The sequence below is a fragment of the Aplidium turbinatum genome, chromosome 6 (genome assembly GCF_918807975.1).
Source record: "Aplidium turbinatum chromosome 6, kaAplTurb1.1, whole genome shotgun sequence".
Classification (NCBI taxonomy): Eukaryota; Metazoa; Chordata; class Ascidiacea; order Aplousobranchia; family Polyclinidae; genus Aplidium; species Aplidium turbinatum.
Genome location: NC_137477.1, coordinates 26,500,022 through 26,521,068, shown reverse-complemented (window position 1 = coordinate 26,521,068; position 21,047 = coordinate 26,500,022). Strand labels below are relative to the sequence as shown.

Below are 21,047 nucleotides of genomic sequence, written 5' to 3'. Positions count from 1 at the left end.
TATCCGTGAAGAAGCAATCTTTCATTTTCGAAATTCCCCGACAACAAACTCTCTTCATAGATATAATCTTTACAACGACATTTAAAAATTGCTTGTGGCTAAAAATATTGTCATATTTGTTTCTCCGTGGCCTATATATGAGCAGAAGCTTTCAGACAAAGTCACAAATAAATTTATTGTTTGGGTTGCCCGTTCGATAAAGAGTAACAAAATTACTATGGTGTTAGTGTTACAAGCAAAAGAGTGTTAATCTAATATTTAGTCTAGGTGCACTTTGAAAGAAATAAGTTTCGTTACTTAAAAATTTAAATTTGTAGAAACTAATTCGCTACACATCGTTTCAGCATTATTACAGGTTAAAGTAACTTAAGAAAAATTTAGCTTTTGCTAGCTGAAAAGACTTTTCATCCAGAGGTTCCATACAATAGAGAATCATTTAAACTTTAAAGTATCTTAAACTATTTTAATTCCTGCTGATTCTAGTAGGCCATAAATGAACTTAAACAGTGTAAAGAAAAATATATCTACCATTCTTTTATGTAGGTTAAATGTATTTATCTTGCAAACGTGATTATTTTCATCTATGGATATGAAGCTATATCTTGGTCTTACTGCTTTGCTGTTTGTATCAGCGACTTACGGTTAGTTTCTTGTTACGACTAATAGTATAGGCTTGCAATTCTACTCTCCATGAAAATATGCAATTATTAATCATCACAATAATGAAGTAAAAAGATTTAACAAATTGTGGTTTCTCCTCTTGTTAAGCCTATTACTTATGCTTCTTGATAACTATTGAAATTGAATCTATGAGATTCAGAGATTAATCGATCAGTTGTGTGCCTTTTTTCTCTATCAGTTTTCTGTAATTTCTTGCGATTGCTTGAACTTGGACTTCCTAACAGTGATGTACGCGCATACAAAAAATATTGACGCCGTCAGAGTAAACGCAAACGTTCGAAAAAGCATACGCCGTATGCGTCAACGTAACTTGTAAAAAAAGTTGGCGGCGTCAGCGCATACACTAGCGTAAACCAACTTTGTTTGCTAGGTGCCAAACATTCACACGGTATAAACCACTCGAAACAAACAAGTTTTATTTTGAATTTCCACGAAGAAACACAAGCATCTGAAAGTGTTCATCTGACATTTTAAATGCTGTGTTTTGGTTCCAATATGTCTGTGCCCATTCAAAACATTCTTTCAACTGTAGCGCTAGAAGGTATTGGCGTGTTGTAGCGAAAAAAATACATTAAAAAATATGCGTTGACGCTATGCGCTAGAAAAACCGCAAAAACTTTACGGTGTAGCATCAAGCGCAAACTATCCAAAAAAATGTGGCGTGCGTGCGTGTGTGCAAGTGTGCGTGCGCAAGTGTGTGGCGTATACGTACATTTCTGCTTTCTAATAGTGTAAAATGATTTCTTACCTGATTATGTCGTTCTCGTACGAAGTCGATTTTGGCATGTGTCAGTCACCGTAAGTTTAACTGTGACGTTTATAAACGGCGCATGGTATGGTCGATGTTTTCTGCATTTGAAGTTCAAGCAACAATTCAAGTAGGCTACCGGTAATTTTATAGGATGTCACTACAGTGATGACGACTCAGATGAATACGACAGACGAAAACGACAAGTCGTATCTGAAGTTGACAAAACTAGAGTTTTGCGTGACTTCTTTGTGAGCTGCATGAGAAACAAAGTAAGTTTTACAAACTAAGCTAAATTATAGCACTTTCCTCTTCACAAGTTAATAACATTGAATTCTTTCAAAGATATAATACTGAAATCTTCTAAATTGAAAACATGTTTTCATTGAACAATTGTCACAGCAACAGGGTGATGTTGTTTACCACGATTGCAACACTCCGGCAAATGCAGCATAAGGTTTCCAAGTTAATTTACACAGAGCTTTCAGCAAATTGAATAAATAGACATTTACAACGGTGTTTTGTACAAAATAATGCCATATCTTTCTGTATTCTGTTACTGTAAAGCTTGGAAAACTCTTCGCTTCATGGGAGTCTGCCATCGATTTTACAATCCTTGACACTCGGTGGTATCAAAACAGCGATGAGGAATTTTGCTCGTAAGTGAACGGACTTTATCACTATATTGCGTAAAACAGCAACAGGTTGACTTGTAAGAGTAGAATGCAGTTTACTGTACAACTTATGTTTGTAGCTGATCGGTTGGTGTCCCTTTATTGCGATTGGCGGCTTCAGTTCGATCCCAGGTATAGCAAAAACCTCAAACGACTTTGTTCTTTCTTGCGTAAAGCATGGATAACAATATCAGAGTGATCAGTGATATGATTTTTACATCAAAAATAGCTTAATGGATGATTCAGTCATCTCAAAGAGTATCTGCTTTTGCCAAATTATTGCAGCTTTTTGTATGTGTGACAATAAACAAAGAGATGCAACATAATGTTTCAGGTCTGTAGGCTACTCGTGCAAAAAACTTGTAGAAAAGATTTTCTACAGTAATACAATTCTTGTTATTTTATCTACAATTAAATTATTTTCAAAACATTATTATCATCTTAGATGAAAGATGGAAGTTAGTTTTTATGTCATGCACAGTAATAAGTAGCTTACTATCATTTAGAGCTGGATCTGAGGCTGACTCTACTGAATGTTGGAAAGAAAGGCTGAATCAATATGTGAGAAATGACTCTTCGCTTGCTGTACCCAGCGCACAATGCATCGAAGAATACGATGTTATACACCATCAGGAATATTGTACGTAGTTTTGAATATTTTTGATTTGTCGTGACATTTGAATAATATGCCATCGTCTTCGCTACTTAAAGGTTAAGAGCAGTTGTATTGCCTCTAACTAGCCTTAGGCTTTAGAGCGGGAAGCACTTAATCCTTTCAATAACATTACTGTGCTTTAGCCACACAGATTAGGGAAAACATATGTTTGACAACAAAATTTATTCTTGTTTATAAATTATGAACAGATGAGAACCCCTTGTGGGTTGAATAAATATCAAATGGAAAAATGTTTTTAATTTGTTAAATTTGAGCAAAACCAATAACTTAAAAATTAGCTACATTCTTCTGCATATTAATTGACTCAGGACAGTTTTTCACGTTTTTCGAAGATATTGTTTTATGATTCAATCCTAAACCGATTTTTTTTATGGTAGTCATGTTATTTAATAATGTTAGTTGATATGCTTCAATAAGAGCATTTTAAAGAGATTACACATTATTGCGTCACATTACACGTCACATTAGGCGATTCCAGATGGTTTAGGGGTGTTTCAACAGGACTTTGCTCCTTGCCACACGTCGCAAACTGTGACCCATTTTTTTCAAATTAAACAAAATAAAAACGTTGAATCGGCCTGGAAACTCGACAGATTTAAATCCTATCCAAAGTCTATGGTCAATCGTAAAGATTCGTCTCCGCAAAAAAAAAAAAAAAATTGGACAAGCAAAACCAAGCTGATAAAGGCCATAAGTCAGGTCAAGCCCCACGACGAACAAATACAAGAGAACTACGAAAATTTAATCAACTCCACGCCCAAGCGAGTTTTACAGGTGATAGACAATAAAGGTGGTCGCACTTTGCATTAGAATGTGAAAAAATAGTGAAAAATAATGCGAATAAACGAATATTTTGGTAAAAATGAAATTGTTTGAGTCAGTTAATATCACTATAGATATCCCTGGTTAATATGCACAAAGGTGTAGGTCGATGTCCAATAGAGTAGCTCGTTTTTGAACTTTTTTTTTAATTCTCTCGGGGTAGTGGGGAAATGGTGCCAATGAGTGAGAAAACGCTCATGACAAAATTTGAGATTCGTAACAGATTGTCTTTAGCCTCCTCATGGAGCTCAAAAATCGAAAAATGGGGTCAAAAACGCAATTTTTCCAAAAAATAAAAAAAATATTTTGAAAAAATATTTTTAGTTTGGGTAGATACAATATTGTTTAGATATATCTAATTAACCTAAGAAAAAAAATTGGAGTCATTTGAACTATTCCTTCAGCTTCCTCACAGCTTTTGAAATTTTTGCATTTTGCTTAAAATTTCGCATTTTTGTGTGTGGTTACATAACCACAAAACGTCATTGCATTTCTCTTTATAGACCTGCCCGGAGCTGTTGCGTCATTTTTTAATGGAATCGGGTTAATTTGGTAGAATATAGTGACGTCTTCTATTGAATTTGCGTCACTGACGAAGCCATGGTTGTCACAACGAAAGCTTTGACAAAAAAATGAAAGAATTTAAACAATACATGTTTCTGTTGCTGTTTTAAGGTAAAAGTAACTTTTTCTTATTAACACATGATGTTTCAAATGAATATTTCGGTAATGCCCTGAAGAACGATAATACACAGTAGCAACAGCAGTTACTAAAGGTTACAATAGCAAACAGCAAGGCTTCTGAAAGCGATTCAAACTAGCGAAATTATAATCAACAACACAAGGAAGGTTTTCAACAAAAACACAATCAACGAATTCAACAACAACGCAATCAACGCATTCAACAAAATCAACAAAACCTTAGACTACAGCAATGTTGAACACAGTAGCCTAGTGCTAAATTTTCTGTTCAAATGTTAAATTGTTTTTTTTTGTCAAATTTCGGCGTTATCTTTCGGCTCAGTAACGTTGTTTTAATGAAACCGTCTCTGTTTTCTTGACCACAAACTGTGCTGTATGCTGCCGTTACCAACTTTATCATTCTTTCCACTGCTTGTGTGTGACAGGGAATTTTGAAGAGCTCAATTGGCACCGGTAGTGGAGTTCCTTGACTGATTGCTTTGCATATTACGTCATCTGTTACATCTTGCAGCAAAGGTGGTGGTGTGAGATCAACGTTTTGCCAGTCAATTAATTTATGAAATGCCGTCGCGTCAAAATTTATGATTGGAATTTTAAAACCTCTCACAATGCTGTTTCGTTTTGCTATCAGTTTTCGGGCACGCAAAACTCTTCTCAATCCAAGTTTCCGGATAATTTTACTGTCGTCAGCAACCACGGATAACAAAACACTTTCTGGATGGGCATTTTATCCATTTTTTGCATCACTGGAAGAACGATTTGTTTGACTTCTATTGGCAGGCAGCGTGTTCTCATAATTGTTTCATACATGTGCTTAGCACCATGTGTAGCAGATGGATCGCATTTTATTTTGAACCACATTGGTGTATACTGTATATACTTTCATAATAAATTCCACCAAAAGAATTTAAGTGCCAGATGGGTTGGATTTCGTCACATAGAGACGAAAAAATCTGTTTGCTGTCGTCAGCCAGCGTGAATGACATATTGTTCCAGGATTACGTTGAAATACAGGATCATTCACAGTGGCTTTTGATACTGCTCGTTGGATTTCATATAGATACTTTTGGTCAGTACTTAGGTCATCAAAATCCACTTCAATAGTTTCTGTTACAATTGCGCGAAATTTAACGTTAACAGCAACTTGTTCGCAATTTCCTAATGCTTGGAATGGCCAATTTCTCCCGTGAATCCACCTGATCCACTTGTTTTCCCATCAAGTTTTCGAATTAAATGTCTTAAAGGCAATTCATTCCAATGAAGTTGGCAAATTAACCACTGTAATGGCCTGCTAACCGCTCTTTCCAACAGTGCAACAGCTCCATTTTCTGTGCCTGTATTTACATTTGTTCCGTCGCAACCAATTGCTCTCACGTATGTTAAATCTAGATTGGATGTGTTGGAATTAAAGAATTTTATAATAGCTCTCAAAATGTTTTTTGAAGAACCAGATTCCGGAGTGACATGGCTAATGAACTTTGATCCAGGCTCTTGCAACATACATATATGTTCTTTTTTAACCAGTGATTTTGAAAACTTGTTGCCTTTTTTTACATTTGTAAGTGTTTCATCAATGCGCCCATCAAAATAAATGGCAAATGGGGAAACAAAATCTGCATCACTGGAGCTTTGTGCTTCTCTGCGGACCTTTTTTCTTTCTCGACAAATTTTATGTCGATCTATAACAGAGCTGTCATCATTTTCACTTATCACCCCAATGTCCAGCAACAATGAGCCTGCAATAAAGGCAGCTGTTCTATCAGACACACCTGCTGTCCTGCTCTGTCGCACACTTGAGCTACAGATGAGAGACTTTGATTCCTCCTTTGGTTGCTTTTATCGAAAATATTCTCAGAGTGAGCAAGCTCTTCTTCACAAGTTAATCCATCACTATCTTCACATGTTACCGATGTGTCTGTGTCACATTCAGACGATGATGAAGCCAGTTTAATCCTGCGTTCAACGTATTGATTTGTCTGTGCTGCTTGGCACTGTTTCCGTTTGTTTTTCTGCTGATTCATTTTTCTAACTCTGATAGTTTCAAGTTTGTCAATACCAAAAATAATCATTTTTCTATTCGTGCACTGGTCAATCAAGAAGTCCTGCTCCTTACAGGGCACTTTTTTAGAAGCAGAACATGTGCAAGATGTAAAATCCAAACATTTACATGCAGCAATATCAAAAAGCTTCTTTCCTTGATTTTGAATATTTTGTAGTTTGTCTTGGTACAAAGGAGTTTCTGCTCTGAATGGATAATTTTTCTGGAATTTCTTGAGCTGTGCATGATAAGTATTTAACATATCATTGACACGTTTTTTTGAAACAATGGGGATAGAAGCTGACTCCCATATTTCCATTACTGAATTAGTGACTATTTCAGAAATTCCTGAGAAGGCCGGTTGTTTAGATGACGATTCCAGAAAAGACATTCTTTGAAACTGGCATGCTTTAATGACATCTTCGTAGTTTGGCAATACAGTAGCTGGCAAAGAGTTTGGCTGTCCAAATACAGGACACTCAGTACTTTTCCTGGTTAATTTGCTCATCATTTTAAAACTTTTACAAGAACCAAGCGTAGGCCTTTATACACATAGCAAACTGCAAACACATAAGAATTCATATTTTGAAAGGTTAGTACAACTATAACTGTTTTGCAGTCAGTTGAATCAGTAAAATAACTAAGTTAGTTAGTTAGTAGCCAACCTACTAACTAACCTACTCTTCCTGCTCAAACAAGAAGAACTGGGTCAACGTCAACAATATGTGTTTTTACAAAAGTCACGCCATATTAGCTAACAAAGTAAACAATAGGTTGATTGTGATGCTATTGTGGTGTGCTATTGTAACCTTTAGTTAGTAAGTGCCACTGATAGTAACTATTTCAATTTTTTGTCTAAGCTTTCGTTGTGACAGCCATGGCTTCGTCAGTGAAGTAAATTCAATAGAAGACGTCACTTTTTCCTCCAAATTAACCCAATTTTATTAAAAAATGACGCAACAGCTCCGGGCAGGTCTATGAAGAGATATGCAATGACGTTTTATAGTTGGCAAAATGTCTAACGCAATTATGTAACCACACACAAAAATGCGAAATTTTCAGCAAAATGCGAAATTTTCAGAAGCTGTGAGGAAGCTGAAGGAATAGTTCAAATGACTCCAATTTTTTTTCTTAAGTTAATTAGATATATCTAAACAATATTGTATCTACCCAAACTAAAAATATTTTTGCAAAATATTTTTTTTAATTTTTTGAAAAATTGCGTTTTTGACCCCATTTTTCGATTTTTGAGCCCCATGAGGAGGCTAAAGACATTTTGTTACGAATCTCAAACTTTGTCATGAGCGTTTTCTCACTCATTGGCACCATTTCCCCACTACCCCGAGAGAATTAAAAAAAAAGTTCAAAAACGAGCCACCCTAATGTCCAACTGTTGTTTGTCTTGTATTGTTTCTTTTACCATCACTAAAACATTGCGCTAAATGTTATTTGCGTTTTTATCAATATTATACAGAACTTGTAAGTGGTAAACGTGGGTTTTATAATTTCAGCTGAGGATAAGGATTGTGAAAGAGGAGGATGGACGTCATTTTTCTACGTCGATTCAACCGAAGATGATCCTGTAGGGTTGAGGAACTTCCATGAAAGCTTTCCAGGTGTAATTTGCAACAGTCCAAATAGCATTGAAGCTCAATTGCAAAACACAACTAGTAGGCCCAATAAACAAACAGTTAAAACTTCAACTGATGGTTCATTTCTATGCTCCAACAAAGAGAGAGGAAAAGGAAGAAGTTGCAAAGGCTATACATTTCGATTTTGTTGCCCAAAATCCCAAGGTAAGCTTGAAAAACGTAGTTTTATTCAACAACTTGTTTAGCTGCAACTTGAGTGGCTTATCTTGTTACACAGTAGCTCAAATAGTACAGTAGTAGTTATCTCTACAGCTTATGTAAGTAAATGAACTCACTCTTATCATATGAGCCTATCAGACTGTTTCCTTTTTCGTGGCGTCTTCAAAATGTTTTTATTCAAATATATCTATTCAATATAAAACAATACAGGCTATTAATACTAGGAAAAGTGCTCAATGTCAAGCAAAAATCAAAGCAGAGCGAATAACGTTGAATATATTTATCTACCTACATACCTACACTATTTAAATATATGTTTTATAACACGTTATTCGGCAAATATCAAGTCAGGAAAACGTTGTGGACATCTTGTATTAGCGAGATATATACGCAACCTAAGTTCTGTGGCCTATCTAATCCACAAGCTTAAAATTTCAGAAGTAAATCCGCAAAACAACAACGGATTAGAGAAAATAGAATGTCACAGTAGCCTACTAACTTGTTTTTTTTTTAATTTAAGAGCGATACCCTAGCTGTGAAGATGAGGGTTGGAGTCCTTTTTTTGATAATCATCAAAATCGTAGGACGGGTGATTTTGAGCTTTTGGCCACTGCACGATTGGCAAGAAATGGGAATTCTATATGTGCCTTTCCAAGTGCAATTGATGTTCGATTGGCCGATGGCAGAGATTATAGAGTAGAAAATCAAGTTGTCTCTTTGAGTGTGCGGAAAGGTTTTCAGTGTCGAAACTCAGATCAGCTTCGTGGAAGACCTTGCTTGAACTACAAAGTCCGGTATTGTTGTCCAAAAGGTAAGCACTTTGCTTAAGATGAGTTCACTATACCTAGATTTCCTATACCGTACTGTAAGTTAAGTATATTATGCAATTACAGCCTAATTCGGGATGTAAGTTTTTGATGTTAATGAAGTTGTTTTTATTTTTTGGATTGTGTTCAGCTGTTGTGCGAGAGTACTGTAAGCCGATTTGTGTTCTTGAACGCAAAGTCGATATGTGGACTTTTACCTGAGGTTGAGCACTGATTGCATTGCAGCACTGGAAGGCAAAAAAAGAGAAAGAAGCCTCAGTCAATTAACAAATGATGTGGATTAATTAAACTTTCATTATTTCACACAACTTAGACCTACGATGTATATTTTTTGCTTCAAAGTTTAAATTTGCATTCATGTTTTTTTAGTTCATACTGATGAAAGTTCAAGAAGAAAACGTCAGGTTATGTTCTCTCCAAACCAACAAATAATTTCAAACTATGAAAATTGCATTTCAAGAAACACGGTTTTACCATCCAACAGAAGGCCATTGGACTACTTAACTCTTGTTTCGCTGGTAGACGAACATTTAGTCTGTGATGTGTAAGTAATTGTACATGATACCTTAGTACAGTTATTTTGCATTCATCAAATGCTGACTGTAAATATACGATTTCAAGTAAGTTAAATCACTACTATGAAAGTAATCTTTACAGCCTATTTCACCCTTGCGGGAATATCAGATACACATTAATCAAAATAACCACCTTTATTCAAAGGCCGTTAGTTTGGTTAATGTGTTAGCCAATACTGAGCTTTGTTGCATTATTTATTATAGTTTTAAAGTCTATGTTTATCGGATTAACCTTCTAACTGCTACTTTAACTTGGACTCTTTAAAGAACTCAAGCCCTAAAAAAATACACACTTTTTGCAATCACCATAACTCTGGTCTTTGCTTGCCAAACTGCATGGGTTTTACTTTAAACAGAGGAAGGCTTGTATTGTCTAAAAGTTGAAAAAAATTGATTGCATTGCTCGATTTGCATATTGACTAAAATAAAGAAACTATTCTCAAATTAACGAACTAGTATTGGTTTTTGCAGCTCTGGGCCTGGAGATTGCTTTTCAAATGCTTCTATACAGTACCCAGACGCTGTTTCAACTTGGCCTTACCGTTTTGAGGCTTTAAGTAAAGATGACTCCCCTTTGACAAATGTTCTAGCAGAATGCAATGACTTGGTTTTTCCTTTGGAAGAAATACAAGGAGGTAGGTTAGTGTTCTCACAAGACATAAACCGAAAACAGCATCACTTTGATCTTTGAGTGATTCAAAATCAAAACACACAAAAAGTTGAAAATTACCCAGCAATACATACTTTTGATGTAGTCCTACATCTCCTTCTTCTTTTGTTTCACTAAACAACGTAAATCGGTGACTTTGCTTTGTGTCTTTAATTAAACTAATTAGGCTGATATTTTTAATATGCCAACCTTCTTTTGAGATGAAGATCTAGAAGTCATAGCTTTGAAATTAAATCCGACTGATGTGAATAGGCTACATTTTACATTGTTTTGTTGTTTCATTATCGAACTATTATTTCAAATCTTAGTTTGATTAGTGTAAAAGCAGTAAAAATGTCGCTATTCATCCTAAATTGAGGCAAGTTAGAACTTTACTTGAAAAGCCTTTTTTCTTTTTCATCACAATTGTTTTACAATATGTAGCCTACAAAGTTTTTAAAACTTAAAAGAAACATCTGTTGAAAAAAATTTGGAAGAAACACCGTATGTGACATTTCATGCTATAGTTTACAGTACTGGCACACATAAATATTTTACCACCTCCTGGTGAAATTTAGGCTATATTTTTTTAAATTTCATCTCCTTCTCGAATGTCTTGTTTAATGCTATTTCAATTTAATTGAATTCAACTTGACAAGATCATGTAGATTTTAATGCGTCGATCGACTTTGTTAAGATGTGGACAGTTCTATTGGCTCTTTGATTGAACTTGTTGGTGTATAATTTACAACTCTCAAGAAACTTTTATTTAAACAGGCTGGGGAGCCTGGTCCCCCTGGGATAATTGCCCTTCAAGGTGTGGAGAGTCTGAAACACAACTGAGAAGAAGAACATGTCTTGTTGGCCCAGCTGGGATGGCACCTTGTTTAGGATCTATACACGAAACAAGAGTGAGGAACTCAAACTATATCACGTGGTTTAAAAAAGTCATCTGATTTGTATGCTTGGTATCGTCATTGTGAACCATCGCTTTGACTCAAGCAAACAAGTTGTAAATTTTGTATTCGGTAACATGGCATTGTGGAATTAAAGCGATTTATTGTTTATTCAATATGAAGCGTTTGTAATTTACGGACGTAAGATCACAAGAGGTTAAAATGGTAGCAGATTACTTTGTTCCTGTTTGATCAATACCATACCAACTTTTTGCATTTGAATTTGTATAAATTAGGTATTGCAAAAAATAAAATAAAACCAAATGAAATTCGACTTCCTTCTTTCCAGGGAGTTATAGGCTTAGTGTGATTTGAAAACATATTTAACGTGATTCGACAATTTTCAGCTGCTAGATTGCAAAAGTTTCTATTTTCAGCCTTGCCGTCCAAACAATTGCCCTTTTTTCACCGAATGGTCGAGTTGGTCGGTCTGCTCCGCCAATCAGGCGGGAGAAAACCGAAGAAGATCTAGAATTTGTGTAAACGGAAACCCGGGTACATCCGGTTGCCAGGGACCAACCGAGCAGGTGGAGAGTTGTGATTCTTGTGTCGGTAAGTACGAAATACAAAAAAAATTGTGACTTAATTAGGCTACTAGGCAAATAATTTACGCCTTCGTTTAGTTATCAAGTATATACTTTTCCCTCAGACGTTTATAACTTGTAACACAATGTAGACAGTGTCGACGGAGCTGTGTGGTAGCAGAAGAAGAAGGATACATTGCTATCATTTTCCCAACGCTCACTGTTAACCAGAATCGAGCTCCAGTATCATCGTGATACAAACTTTGCTATGAACCGACGGGCATCGAACTCACATTTGTTGTCTCCTCAAACCCTTCGTGTAATAACTTATTGAGCTGGTGACGAGAAAATACTCAAAACGAGATTGGTTGCAACTTTTCCTATAACTATTTTTCTGTTTTTCATTGTACTTTTAGGAAACCAATGTGATGACTTCTCCAAGTGGGGACCTTGGGACCCATGTTCCGCTCATTGTAGTTCTAGCTTAGGAATTCGCCGCAGGCGGCGTTATTGCAGAACAGGCCAAGCTCACAGATGCATGGGTTCAACAGAACAAACCGAGGTAGATTGTGATTTACTGATGTAACGACAAGTAAACTGCCCTTAACTGCCCTTTCAATTAATTAAACTACCCTTTCAATTTTTATATGCTTGTGGCTGGCTGGAGACGATGCAGTATACTCTTCTAATCGGTTGATTGTGTGAAAGTGCATGATGAAATATTGTTACATAATACTTGATAGCTTCAACGAGATTTTACTTATAAGGCCAACACAAAGTTTCAACTTCTCTTTGCACAACTGACGAAACATAAAGTGGAGCGCTACTTTTTTAAATAAACAGAATAACTTTCCACCAAGCATAAACCATTTTAATAGATTTTATCCAAACTTTAATACGTTGTAAAACCTTTGGTTTATTTATTCCCATGCTTAAAAGCAGAAACAACGGATTCAGTATACGTTGAATTGACGGTTTCAGAGTAACCTCAACTGACTAACAATCCAAACCACAAAGCAATTGAAGAACAGCCATATTTTCACTTCGAAATACTTTATTGAAAAACCTTTGACTTAAAATAATCTATTTTCATCACGTACAAGCTATGTAATCTAAGAATACTATTACTAACTTTATCTATTGATATATTTTTCTTAAAAACATTTCCAAACTAAGTTTAACCCGTTTTCAAGGTTTTGCAAAGCTCGAAAAACATTTTGTGATTACTGATGTCAGTTGCATTAATTTCGACATGGTGGATTAGCTATCTGCCTGGTGTTAAAAAATATAAAAACATAAACTAAGCATTAGCTTGCTCCAGTTGATGTGATGCCAATAGTCTTGATACTTGGTTTGGTTTTGAATTTTTATCCCCGGACTAACAAAGCCTTGATTGGTTATTTCTCGTAGTTTTGCGTACTTGTAGAGGCTTTTGACGCATGACCGGTTACCGAAATTGACAGAGTAAAGTTTCCGATTGTTGAAGTGTTGCTGCCGGAGAATTATTCCATCCATAGGTACCGCTGGATGGAGAGCAGTCCTTATAGAATGCGTTGCTCAAGTGCACTCCCCTAGAGTCGAACCAAAGCAGCTTGATTTTAAAGCTTCTTCTTTCACGAAGTCACGAGATAACCGACTGAGCTATCGGGGCGGAGGATAAACTGTCATTAATGATGAATAGAGTTTGTTGATGGTATCTTTTACATCAAAAATGTTTTATGGAAATTCCAGTTCCCCTTGATACCAATCAAAGTAGATGTTTTGTGTTCTAAACTTTCAACATTTCAAAGTATACTGTACATGATCAAGCAACTACCAACTTCTAATCATTGTTGTTTCACATGCAGGAATGCCAAGCAAAAAATTGCCCTTCTTGGACCACTTGGGGCCAATGGAGCGGTATTTGTTTCAACACCTGCATGCTCACTCAGCGAACAAGAACAAGGTCGTGTCTTCTGCGAGGGGCTTCACGTCACGAATGCCAGGGAGATTCTCAAGAGACAGAAGCGTGCGAAATGCCCCCAAATTGTAATTTAGATACATTTTCATCAGGCTATCCCTTTTCAAGCTCTATAATCCTGTACTTGTATCATTTTTGTGACCGTATCTGCAAAATTGATTTAGTGTTACTCCCACGTAGTTACAGCTTTCTATGCAAAAAAGAACACAATAGTCGATACAAATTTATATTGACATAACCCAACCAAGAATTGAACCAAAGCCTCTACAAAACAGGAATGGAAATATACAACAAATGGGAATCTTTATTCTAAAAAAGCTTCCTTGTACAGTAAACATTGTCCTGAAAGTTTCGCATACTTGTGGGGGGTTTGGAATCACTGGCACAGGCCAAGTCACTAATACTAGCAGAGTAAAGTTTCTGCTGGCTGTTGTCTGTGAATTATACCATCTAGTCGGTGCCGCTAAATGAAGAGCAATCTTTTGAAACAGCGTTGCTCAAGAGCACACTCCGAGTTGAACCAGCACTCATTGATCTCGCCGTTTCGGCGTTTGTGGAGTCGGTCACTTAACCAACTGATCTATTGAGGCTGACAAACTACATATTTGCTCACTGAACTGGAAAGTTTGAAAAGCGTGATGATACCTAGGTGCTAGAGATACTGTTTGATAGGCCACTTTTAAAGATTCTAGATTTTCTTTTCTTTATTTACAAATTTCAAAATATCATATAACCTGGTAATGAACATGGTTTAATAAGAAACCGACATGTATTTCTTCAGGCAGCACTGACGACGGCTTTTTATCTCCTTGGTCAAACTTTGACCCTTGTCCTGCTCAATGCGGTCACACTTCATTTCACATGAGACGAAGGTATTGCACCAACGGACCGAATGGTGGACCTGGATGTACTGCAACTTTAATTGACAGAAAGGTAAAAAAACAAAATTATTAACTTTTTCTTCTACATAATTAATCTTTATAGCGAAGTAGCAAGCTCAGTTACCGTACGGTACCTAAACTGGTGCTTTGAGAAATAACTAAGTATGTAAACTTGGTTTTGTTTCATTTGTTTACTAATTACTAAAGTAATAGTTTGTACGGTAGCTTGTTTTTTTTTTAAAAAAAGATCTTTCACCGTAAAATTGAAAATAGCCAGTTTTAATCATATAAAATATAAATTGTTACTATTAATGAGATAAGAGTGATAATCAGTCTGAAATGATTCTACGGTTATTAGTAACGTTTAAATGTTTATAGGCTAGGCTACCTGGGTTTCATGATGTTGTGAGCTACGATTTATATTGCCATTAGTACAATTAGGCCTACATTAATAATATGTATAAAAAACAGTCAATGTAGATTGTCTTTTACACTAATTGTAAGCATAACTTGAGAGCAGCCCTAACGTTTTATTGATGCATAGGAATGCCAGGCTGACAATTGCCCTATGTGGAGTAATTGGCGGCAGTGGTCGAAATGTTCTCAGAGCTGCGGTACATCTCAAAGGACAAGAAACAGGGTGTGCTTGTTCAGAGGAAATCTACATCATAACTGTCAGGGTTCATCTGCCGCATCAGAGCAGTGTGTTGTTCCGAGATGTAAGCTATCCAATTACAATAGTTGATTTTGAAGAGAAGAGTTTATTCAGCTGATCAGAAATAATACCATAGCTAGGGCTAGGCTATATGTGCTATACGCTATTTTATGCTATGCTAATGCAAGACCACGAAAGTTTGTTTTTATTTAAGATTAAGAAATAAAGCAAGTGCTTATTACACAAACAAGTATTTATTACAATTAGGACAAGTATGAGGATTGAATTGGCAGTTTGGAAGCGAAAGCGACAACCAACTCAATGGAACAATAGCATTATTGTCAGACACTTTGGACTCAGGTCTTTTGGTAGTTTGTTTAAGATCACTAACTATCTTGAATAATATTATACAGGCCAAAACGATGACGAGTTCTTGTCTCAATGGTCAGAATATGGGCCTTGTCTTGCTCAATGTGGCCAGAAATCCTCCCACTCGAGAAGCAGAACGTGTACTAATGGTCCCATTGGAGGCCCGGGATGTACTGCTGTTTTGAGGCAGACAAAAGTACGTAAATAAATAATTAATCGTCTTATCGCATGGCTCAAGATTTGCCGTTAAATAAATAGTTGCTGTTGTAGCTAAACTAAAGTTGCAAATGAAGTCATCGCTCTCTTAGGGCTGGATAGTGGATATACCAACAGGTGTAATTCAATATCTACTGAATATTAATTAAAAAGCTTAACTTGCGGACTAATATTTTTTCTTATGTGCAAATGATAATCTGCTGATTAGAATCTCCGATTAATGACTCACAGATAAACTTTTTACGAATTGATCTTCAGTTAACTAACAAAAAAGTAGCTTAAAAAGTTCCTCTGTTTGAGCATTCAACCCTTATTGTCTTTTTTGACTAATAATGTATGGCGACAATGCCTTAATCAGATTAAATTTGCCTTGTTCAGTGGCTTAGTTCACCAATTGCAACAGCCAACTATTGCAAATTACAACCTTTCGCTGATGTTTAGCTCAAACTAATAAAAAGGACAATTTATTTTGGCCACTCTTGAGAAATTCCACTTTGATGGAGCAATACTTAACTCTATAATGATTACCACTGGGTGCATTTACTTCAAACCAAATACTTCACTATTTTCCGGACAAAAAGGCGATTACAACTAACATACCCTCATTTAATATATAAGGTTACAATGTGAATTCAGGAATGTACAAGGACCTGTGCCCGCTGGGGTCAGTGGTCCGTGTTTGGACCATGTCCAGTCACTTGTGGTACGGGAATGCGGACACGAGCACGCTCTTGCATCGATGGAGATCGTGGTGATGAAGGGTGCAGAGGGACGCATATGGAAACTCAAACGTGTGACGCCAACCTTCCTTGCTCCAACTGTATGTTGTTAATTCCAATTGTTTTGCTAAATGTCTCTTGTAAGCATATTATAGTTGAAGAAGAACTATAGTTTAGCAAGAAATTTTGACTTTAATTTATTTTGTGTTGTGATAAATCAGTAAAAATAACAATACCTGAAATATTTTATACTTTATTTAAACAAATGACACACCCAAGATTTTTAATACGCCTGCACTCGTTCGGATTTGTTTATTGAGGGAAATGTCTTCATTTGCAATGCTAATCATATTTCTAAATACACTACCATTTACACAGTTTGACTTATTTTTTTTAAAATCGTACAGCAAATACTAATCTTAATCGGGAATCTGGATTTTCCCCGTGGTCAACATGGGGTTATTGCTCTGCCCAATGCAGGCAGTTTGGGACACGAATCAGACGACGACATTGTAGAACAGGGCCCCCAGGGAGCCCACGGTGTATGGGACTTTTACATGATACTGAAGTAAGCACCGTAGTCCAGATGTGGCATAATCTGGTTTGTTTATGTACTTTGTTTTAGAAAACTGTAGGCTACTGGAGTTGTCAAGTACAACTTACAGTATTGCTGACTTCTGCATTGCATGGTTTGATTTTCATCAACATAAAAGTAATTTTTGCTAACTTGACAAAATTCAATAACTCACTTCAAAGCCAAACATAGGCTATGTCGTTAAATCGGATGTCTGGTTAATAACTTCTATTATTTGCTACAACATTAATTTGTTTTTGTTGGCACAGCGATGTACTAAAAGTTGTGGAACTTGGAGCGAATGGACCAGATTCAGTGACTGCAACGCCCCTTGTGGAACTTCCACACACTCCCGATCACGTGACTGTATTGGCGGGATTGTTGGTCAAGAGGGATGCTATGGTCAAGCGTTTGATTCTCGCCAATGTTATACCGGGCGGCCATGTTAATAAAGCTTCAATATTTGTTATCGCAACCAATTTATTGTCGTAATCATGTTAGTAAACATTAGTGACGTTTTCTGGTTTGTGGTCATACTTGCAAGTATTACACATAATTGGAAAATAAAAGGTTTCCAAAACAATAATAAAGTATTTTATAATAATAAGGTATTCAGCTCAATTAGACCAGTTATATCAATACTAGCTAAAACATTTTTAAGTTTCTCGTGCATGTCACACTTTCTACAAACAAATATAAGGAATATGCTTAGAACAGTTTATCATGTAATATCTGAGTGCCAGACTTGTGCAGTAGCGTACTGTGTTTAGAAAATAAATTGAGTAGGGCATTAGAGTTCACTATGAGCAAAATGTCTAAGATAGAACGTAACCGTCGAAGTATGAATAAAATAAAAAAGGAGCCAGACGTCTTGAGTTTTACCCTCAGAAAATCTTGAAAAATTTTGGCGATTTTTGTCATTTTTGAGTAATTTTTTGGCTTAAAAATTCTTCTTGCGACGCATACTTTGTTTATACAGTACCTTAACTTACTTTCTTTAAATTACTTACATACTTACTTACATACTTTGACTTATACTTTTAATTAAAATCCTCAATCAAAAACTAGGTTTCTGTAGATGTTTGACGTAACAGCTTTGGCTTCATGAAGATCAAAACATGTTGTGTCCAAAACAGTGTCTGGCATGTAATAATGTCTGACACAACTGAAGTTGGTTGTTGGTAATTTAATGATTTATTTTTAACAACGTTTTGAATAACTACTGTTAATTAAGAGAAGATGTAAACAGTTTGGACGAAGAGAGATTTTAAACATTATTTTTTGCCAGCCTTCTAACTTTATAGCTAAATAAGAATTGTGACTAAACTTCTTCCCACTTCCCCTTCTCCAATGACTTCTCAGAGCGACGCATCCCTTTATGTCGTTAGTTGGATTAAATCTTTGCTGTAACGTGATTAAGCAGGCAAAGTGAGCAAGAAAAGTGTGGTAAAACCAAGAAGTTACTCAGTTTTGGAGTGCCTTCATCTTTGGATCCGCTACTGCATGGCAACACATCTTTTCTTGTTATTGCTGTAGATATCATGGCAAAACAATCTCGTTCACACTCTTATCCTCTTTTATTCTTATCTCGGTTATAATTCTTGATATTTCTTATCAAACACAAAGCTTAAAATGATACACACAAACGTAAAACTAATCCAGTAAATAGACTGTACTATTGTTCTTACAATTTTGTTGCAGACCAAAAAAAAAAATGTTCATGGTAAGCACAAAGCAACAACAAACAAGCAAACTAGGCAGTGTGATCAATTAGGGATTATGAAATAATGATTCTCATAATGTCTCAAATAGTAAGTTTTGTATAAAAACTGTCGGATGTCATCAAGTATCAAACTGTTGCTCCATTTAATTGTAATCATTAAAGTACAATCTCTTGTGCACGTAGGCCTAAACTTTTTTTGAAGTGTAAGCTAACAAGGTAAGAGAAATAGTCTTATTCAACCAGATGCCTTTCGTTGATATTGATGTTGGTTCGCGGGAAATTGTAACCAAGTGGTGATTGGTTGAGTATTATGGTTTAATCAGTGTTAATTTCCATCTTAACATGCTCATCAGAGTCATTGTCAATAGTGGTTATCGTTTGAAGATCATCAGGAATACGAGCAAGTATGGTATTGTCATCAGCAAAACTGCAGCTCATGGATTGGAGCGGCAGTGGTTTTCGACTTTGCACGGAAGCGACCAAGATTGAAAAATCTTCCATCCATACATGTTTGCGTTAATGATATCATCTCGGAGTGTCGCCCATCGGTCTTCAACTGTGGTGTTGTCTGGAAGGTTAAATCATTCAGGATTCATCGCCACTTCAAGACGATTAAAACAAGAAAAATTAATTATAAGCCTATCTAGCAATATTATAGATGCGAGGCACAAAATATGTGCGAAACAAATATTCACCTGGTGAGCATTTATGAAAAAATGATTTTAATTTATTTGTCAAAGCATTAGAATTAAAGAAATTGTCGCAAAATGTCCTGTTTATTAAAAGGAGATTAATATAGTGTGTCCGTGTAGGCTACACATTTGTGTATAGATCTGACTTAACAAAGAACATTTTTATGTCCGAGCAAAACCGGTGGGAAATTATTCAGAAACATTTCAATAGAATTAACAACGATTGCGTGCTATACTTATCATTATTTTCTAGCTGGTCTCAAAGTATTCCCTTATAAAATAGTTTTTAACCGGTTCAAGAGACATTTACGTTCAAGCTTATTTAGATTCGAGAATACAGAAAAAATGGGCAACGAAAAGGATTATGCCAAGACGGTGTAAGTAAGTTTAAAACAATTCCCCAATCAAATTTGCTTTGATAAAAAATGCATTAAAAGCAGTAAAATTGGTACAAACATACCACACAGAAAATGTACATGTTCAATTGAACGCCTTTATTCAAATCAAAAAATGAAAAAAAACTTTACAAGGACACTTTTAGGATATATCGCACAAGAATGTTATAACTGTTCATCAAACACAGCCTTCAAAGAAGATTCAAAATAGCAGTTTTGAATATAATGAATATTCAGATTTATTTTCTGTAGACACTCTATTGAATAGGTCTTTTAGTTTGGAGCCATCGTTTTACAGGAAGCTTCCATTTTCTGCCATACATTGCTTCAAGATATATTTCAGGCTTGCAAGGAACTCGTATTTTCATATCCAAAAATTCGGTCCAGCACAGTTCAAACTTGGGAAGTTTAGTTTTGAACCTATCAAATTCTTTAAAATTCTCGATCAAATTGGCTTGTGTTTCGTCAATGAGGCGGACTCCATCGTACAAAAAGTAATTTCCTTCTTCGGGTACCAGAAATACATCCAGTGTTATATTCTCTTTTCCAATAAACTTCAATGGAAAATTCGCAGTTACTTTGTTTAAAGGATATTGTAACTTAAATCCAACCTTTAGCATTTCGTGAACTATTTTCTCGTCATAGTCAGAAGCTAGTATCTCCAAATCAACATCAGTGGTGTAAGGAATGATGTCACATTGTCGATACCAGCCCAATAAAATTCCACTGCTCAACCAAAATGGTGTCTTTGATGCATCCAAGGCTGTTTTTGCTTTTTCTATCATTTTCATAGCTTTTATTTTGAACTCTCTTTCCTCAGGTGATAAAGAGAGCTCATGATTCGCTTTGTATTGTTTTGCTTTTTCATGATCGCATTTTATAAAGGAGAAACTTTTATTTTCCTTTACAAAGGCAGGAGCAACAAAGTCAAAAAAGCCAATGGCAGTAAGCAGCACTATTGCATTTTTACTTTGAAATATTTTCATTTTTAGTGGTAAGTTGTGTTCCTGAAACAATTATATGAAAACTTTAATTTGCAGTATTTCAATTTGCTACTATAATTGATTGATTAATCGAAGAAAAAATTTTCCTGCAATAGGAACAGGTCTTCGTTTTAATTTGATTCAGAAAAGTTTTCATGGTAGTATGCAAAATGTTTTAATTATCGACACATGTCAAC

At 35.8% G+C, this 21,047-nt stretch overlaps 2 protein-coding genes across 2 annotated transcripts; one reads left to right on the top strand and one right to left on the bottom strand.

The window, feature by feature from the left end:
• The first annotated feature begins 541 nt into the window (after positions 1 to 541).
• Positions 542 to 17,681, top strand: LOC145772283 (SCO-spondin-like). Its single transcript, XM_082584151.1, has 18 exons — positions 542 to 641; positions 1,583 to 1,701; positions 1,997 to 2,088; positions 2,610 to 2,743; positions 7,853 to 8,137; positions 8,673 to 8,963; positions 9,349 to 9,523; positions 10,026 to 10,189; positions 10,981 to 11,114; positions 11,537 to 11,711; positions 12,100 to 12,245; positions 13,531 to 13,711; positions 14,425 to 14,576; positions 15,069 to 15,243; positions 15,593 to 15,744; positions 16,401 to 16,584; positions 16,891 to 17,051; positions 17,327 to 17,681. Exons 1-18 carry the CDS (start codon positions 584 to 586, stop codon positions 17,504 to 17,506), a joined length of 2,958 nt encoding a protein of 985 aa, XP_082440277.1. The 5' UTR covers positions 542 to 583; the 3' UTR covers positions 17,507 to 17,681.
• A 2,337-nt stretch (positions 17,682 to 20,018) lies between these two features.
• LOC145772554 (ribitol-5-phosphate transferase FKTN-like) lies at positions 20,019 to 20,853 on the bottom strand. Its single transcript, XM_082584417.1, has one exon. It carries the CDS (start codon positions 20,851 to 20,853, stop codon positions 20,125 to 20,127), a length of 729 nt encoding a protein of 242 aa, XP_082440543.1. The 3' UTR covers positions 20,019 to 20,124.
• Positions 20,854 to 21,047: the final 194 nt, after the last annotated feature.

Coding starts and splice junctions, on each gene's coding strand:
- LOC145772554 (XM_082584417.1), bottom strand. CDS start 20,853: ATGAAAATATTTCAAAGTAAAAATGCAATAGTGCTGCTTACTGCCATT.
- LOC145772283 (XM_082584151.1), top strand. CDS start 584: ATGGATATGAAGCTATATCTTGGTCTTACTGCTTTGCTGTTTGTATCA. Junction 11,115..11,536: donor GATCTATACACGAAACAAGA/GTGAGGAACTCA, acceptor TTCTATTTTCAG/CCTTGCCGTCCAAACAATTG. Junction 12,246..13,530: donor GTTCAACAGAACAAACCGAG/GTAGATTGTGAT, acceptor TTTCACATGCAG/GAATGCCAAGCAAAAAATTG.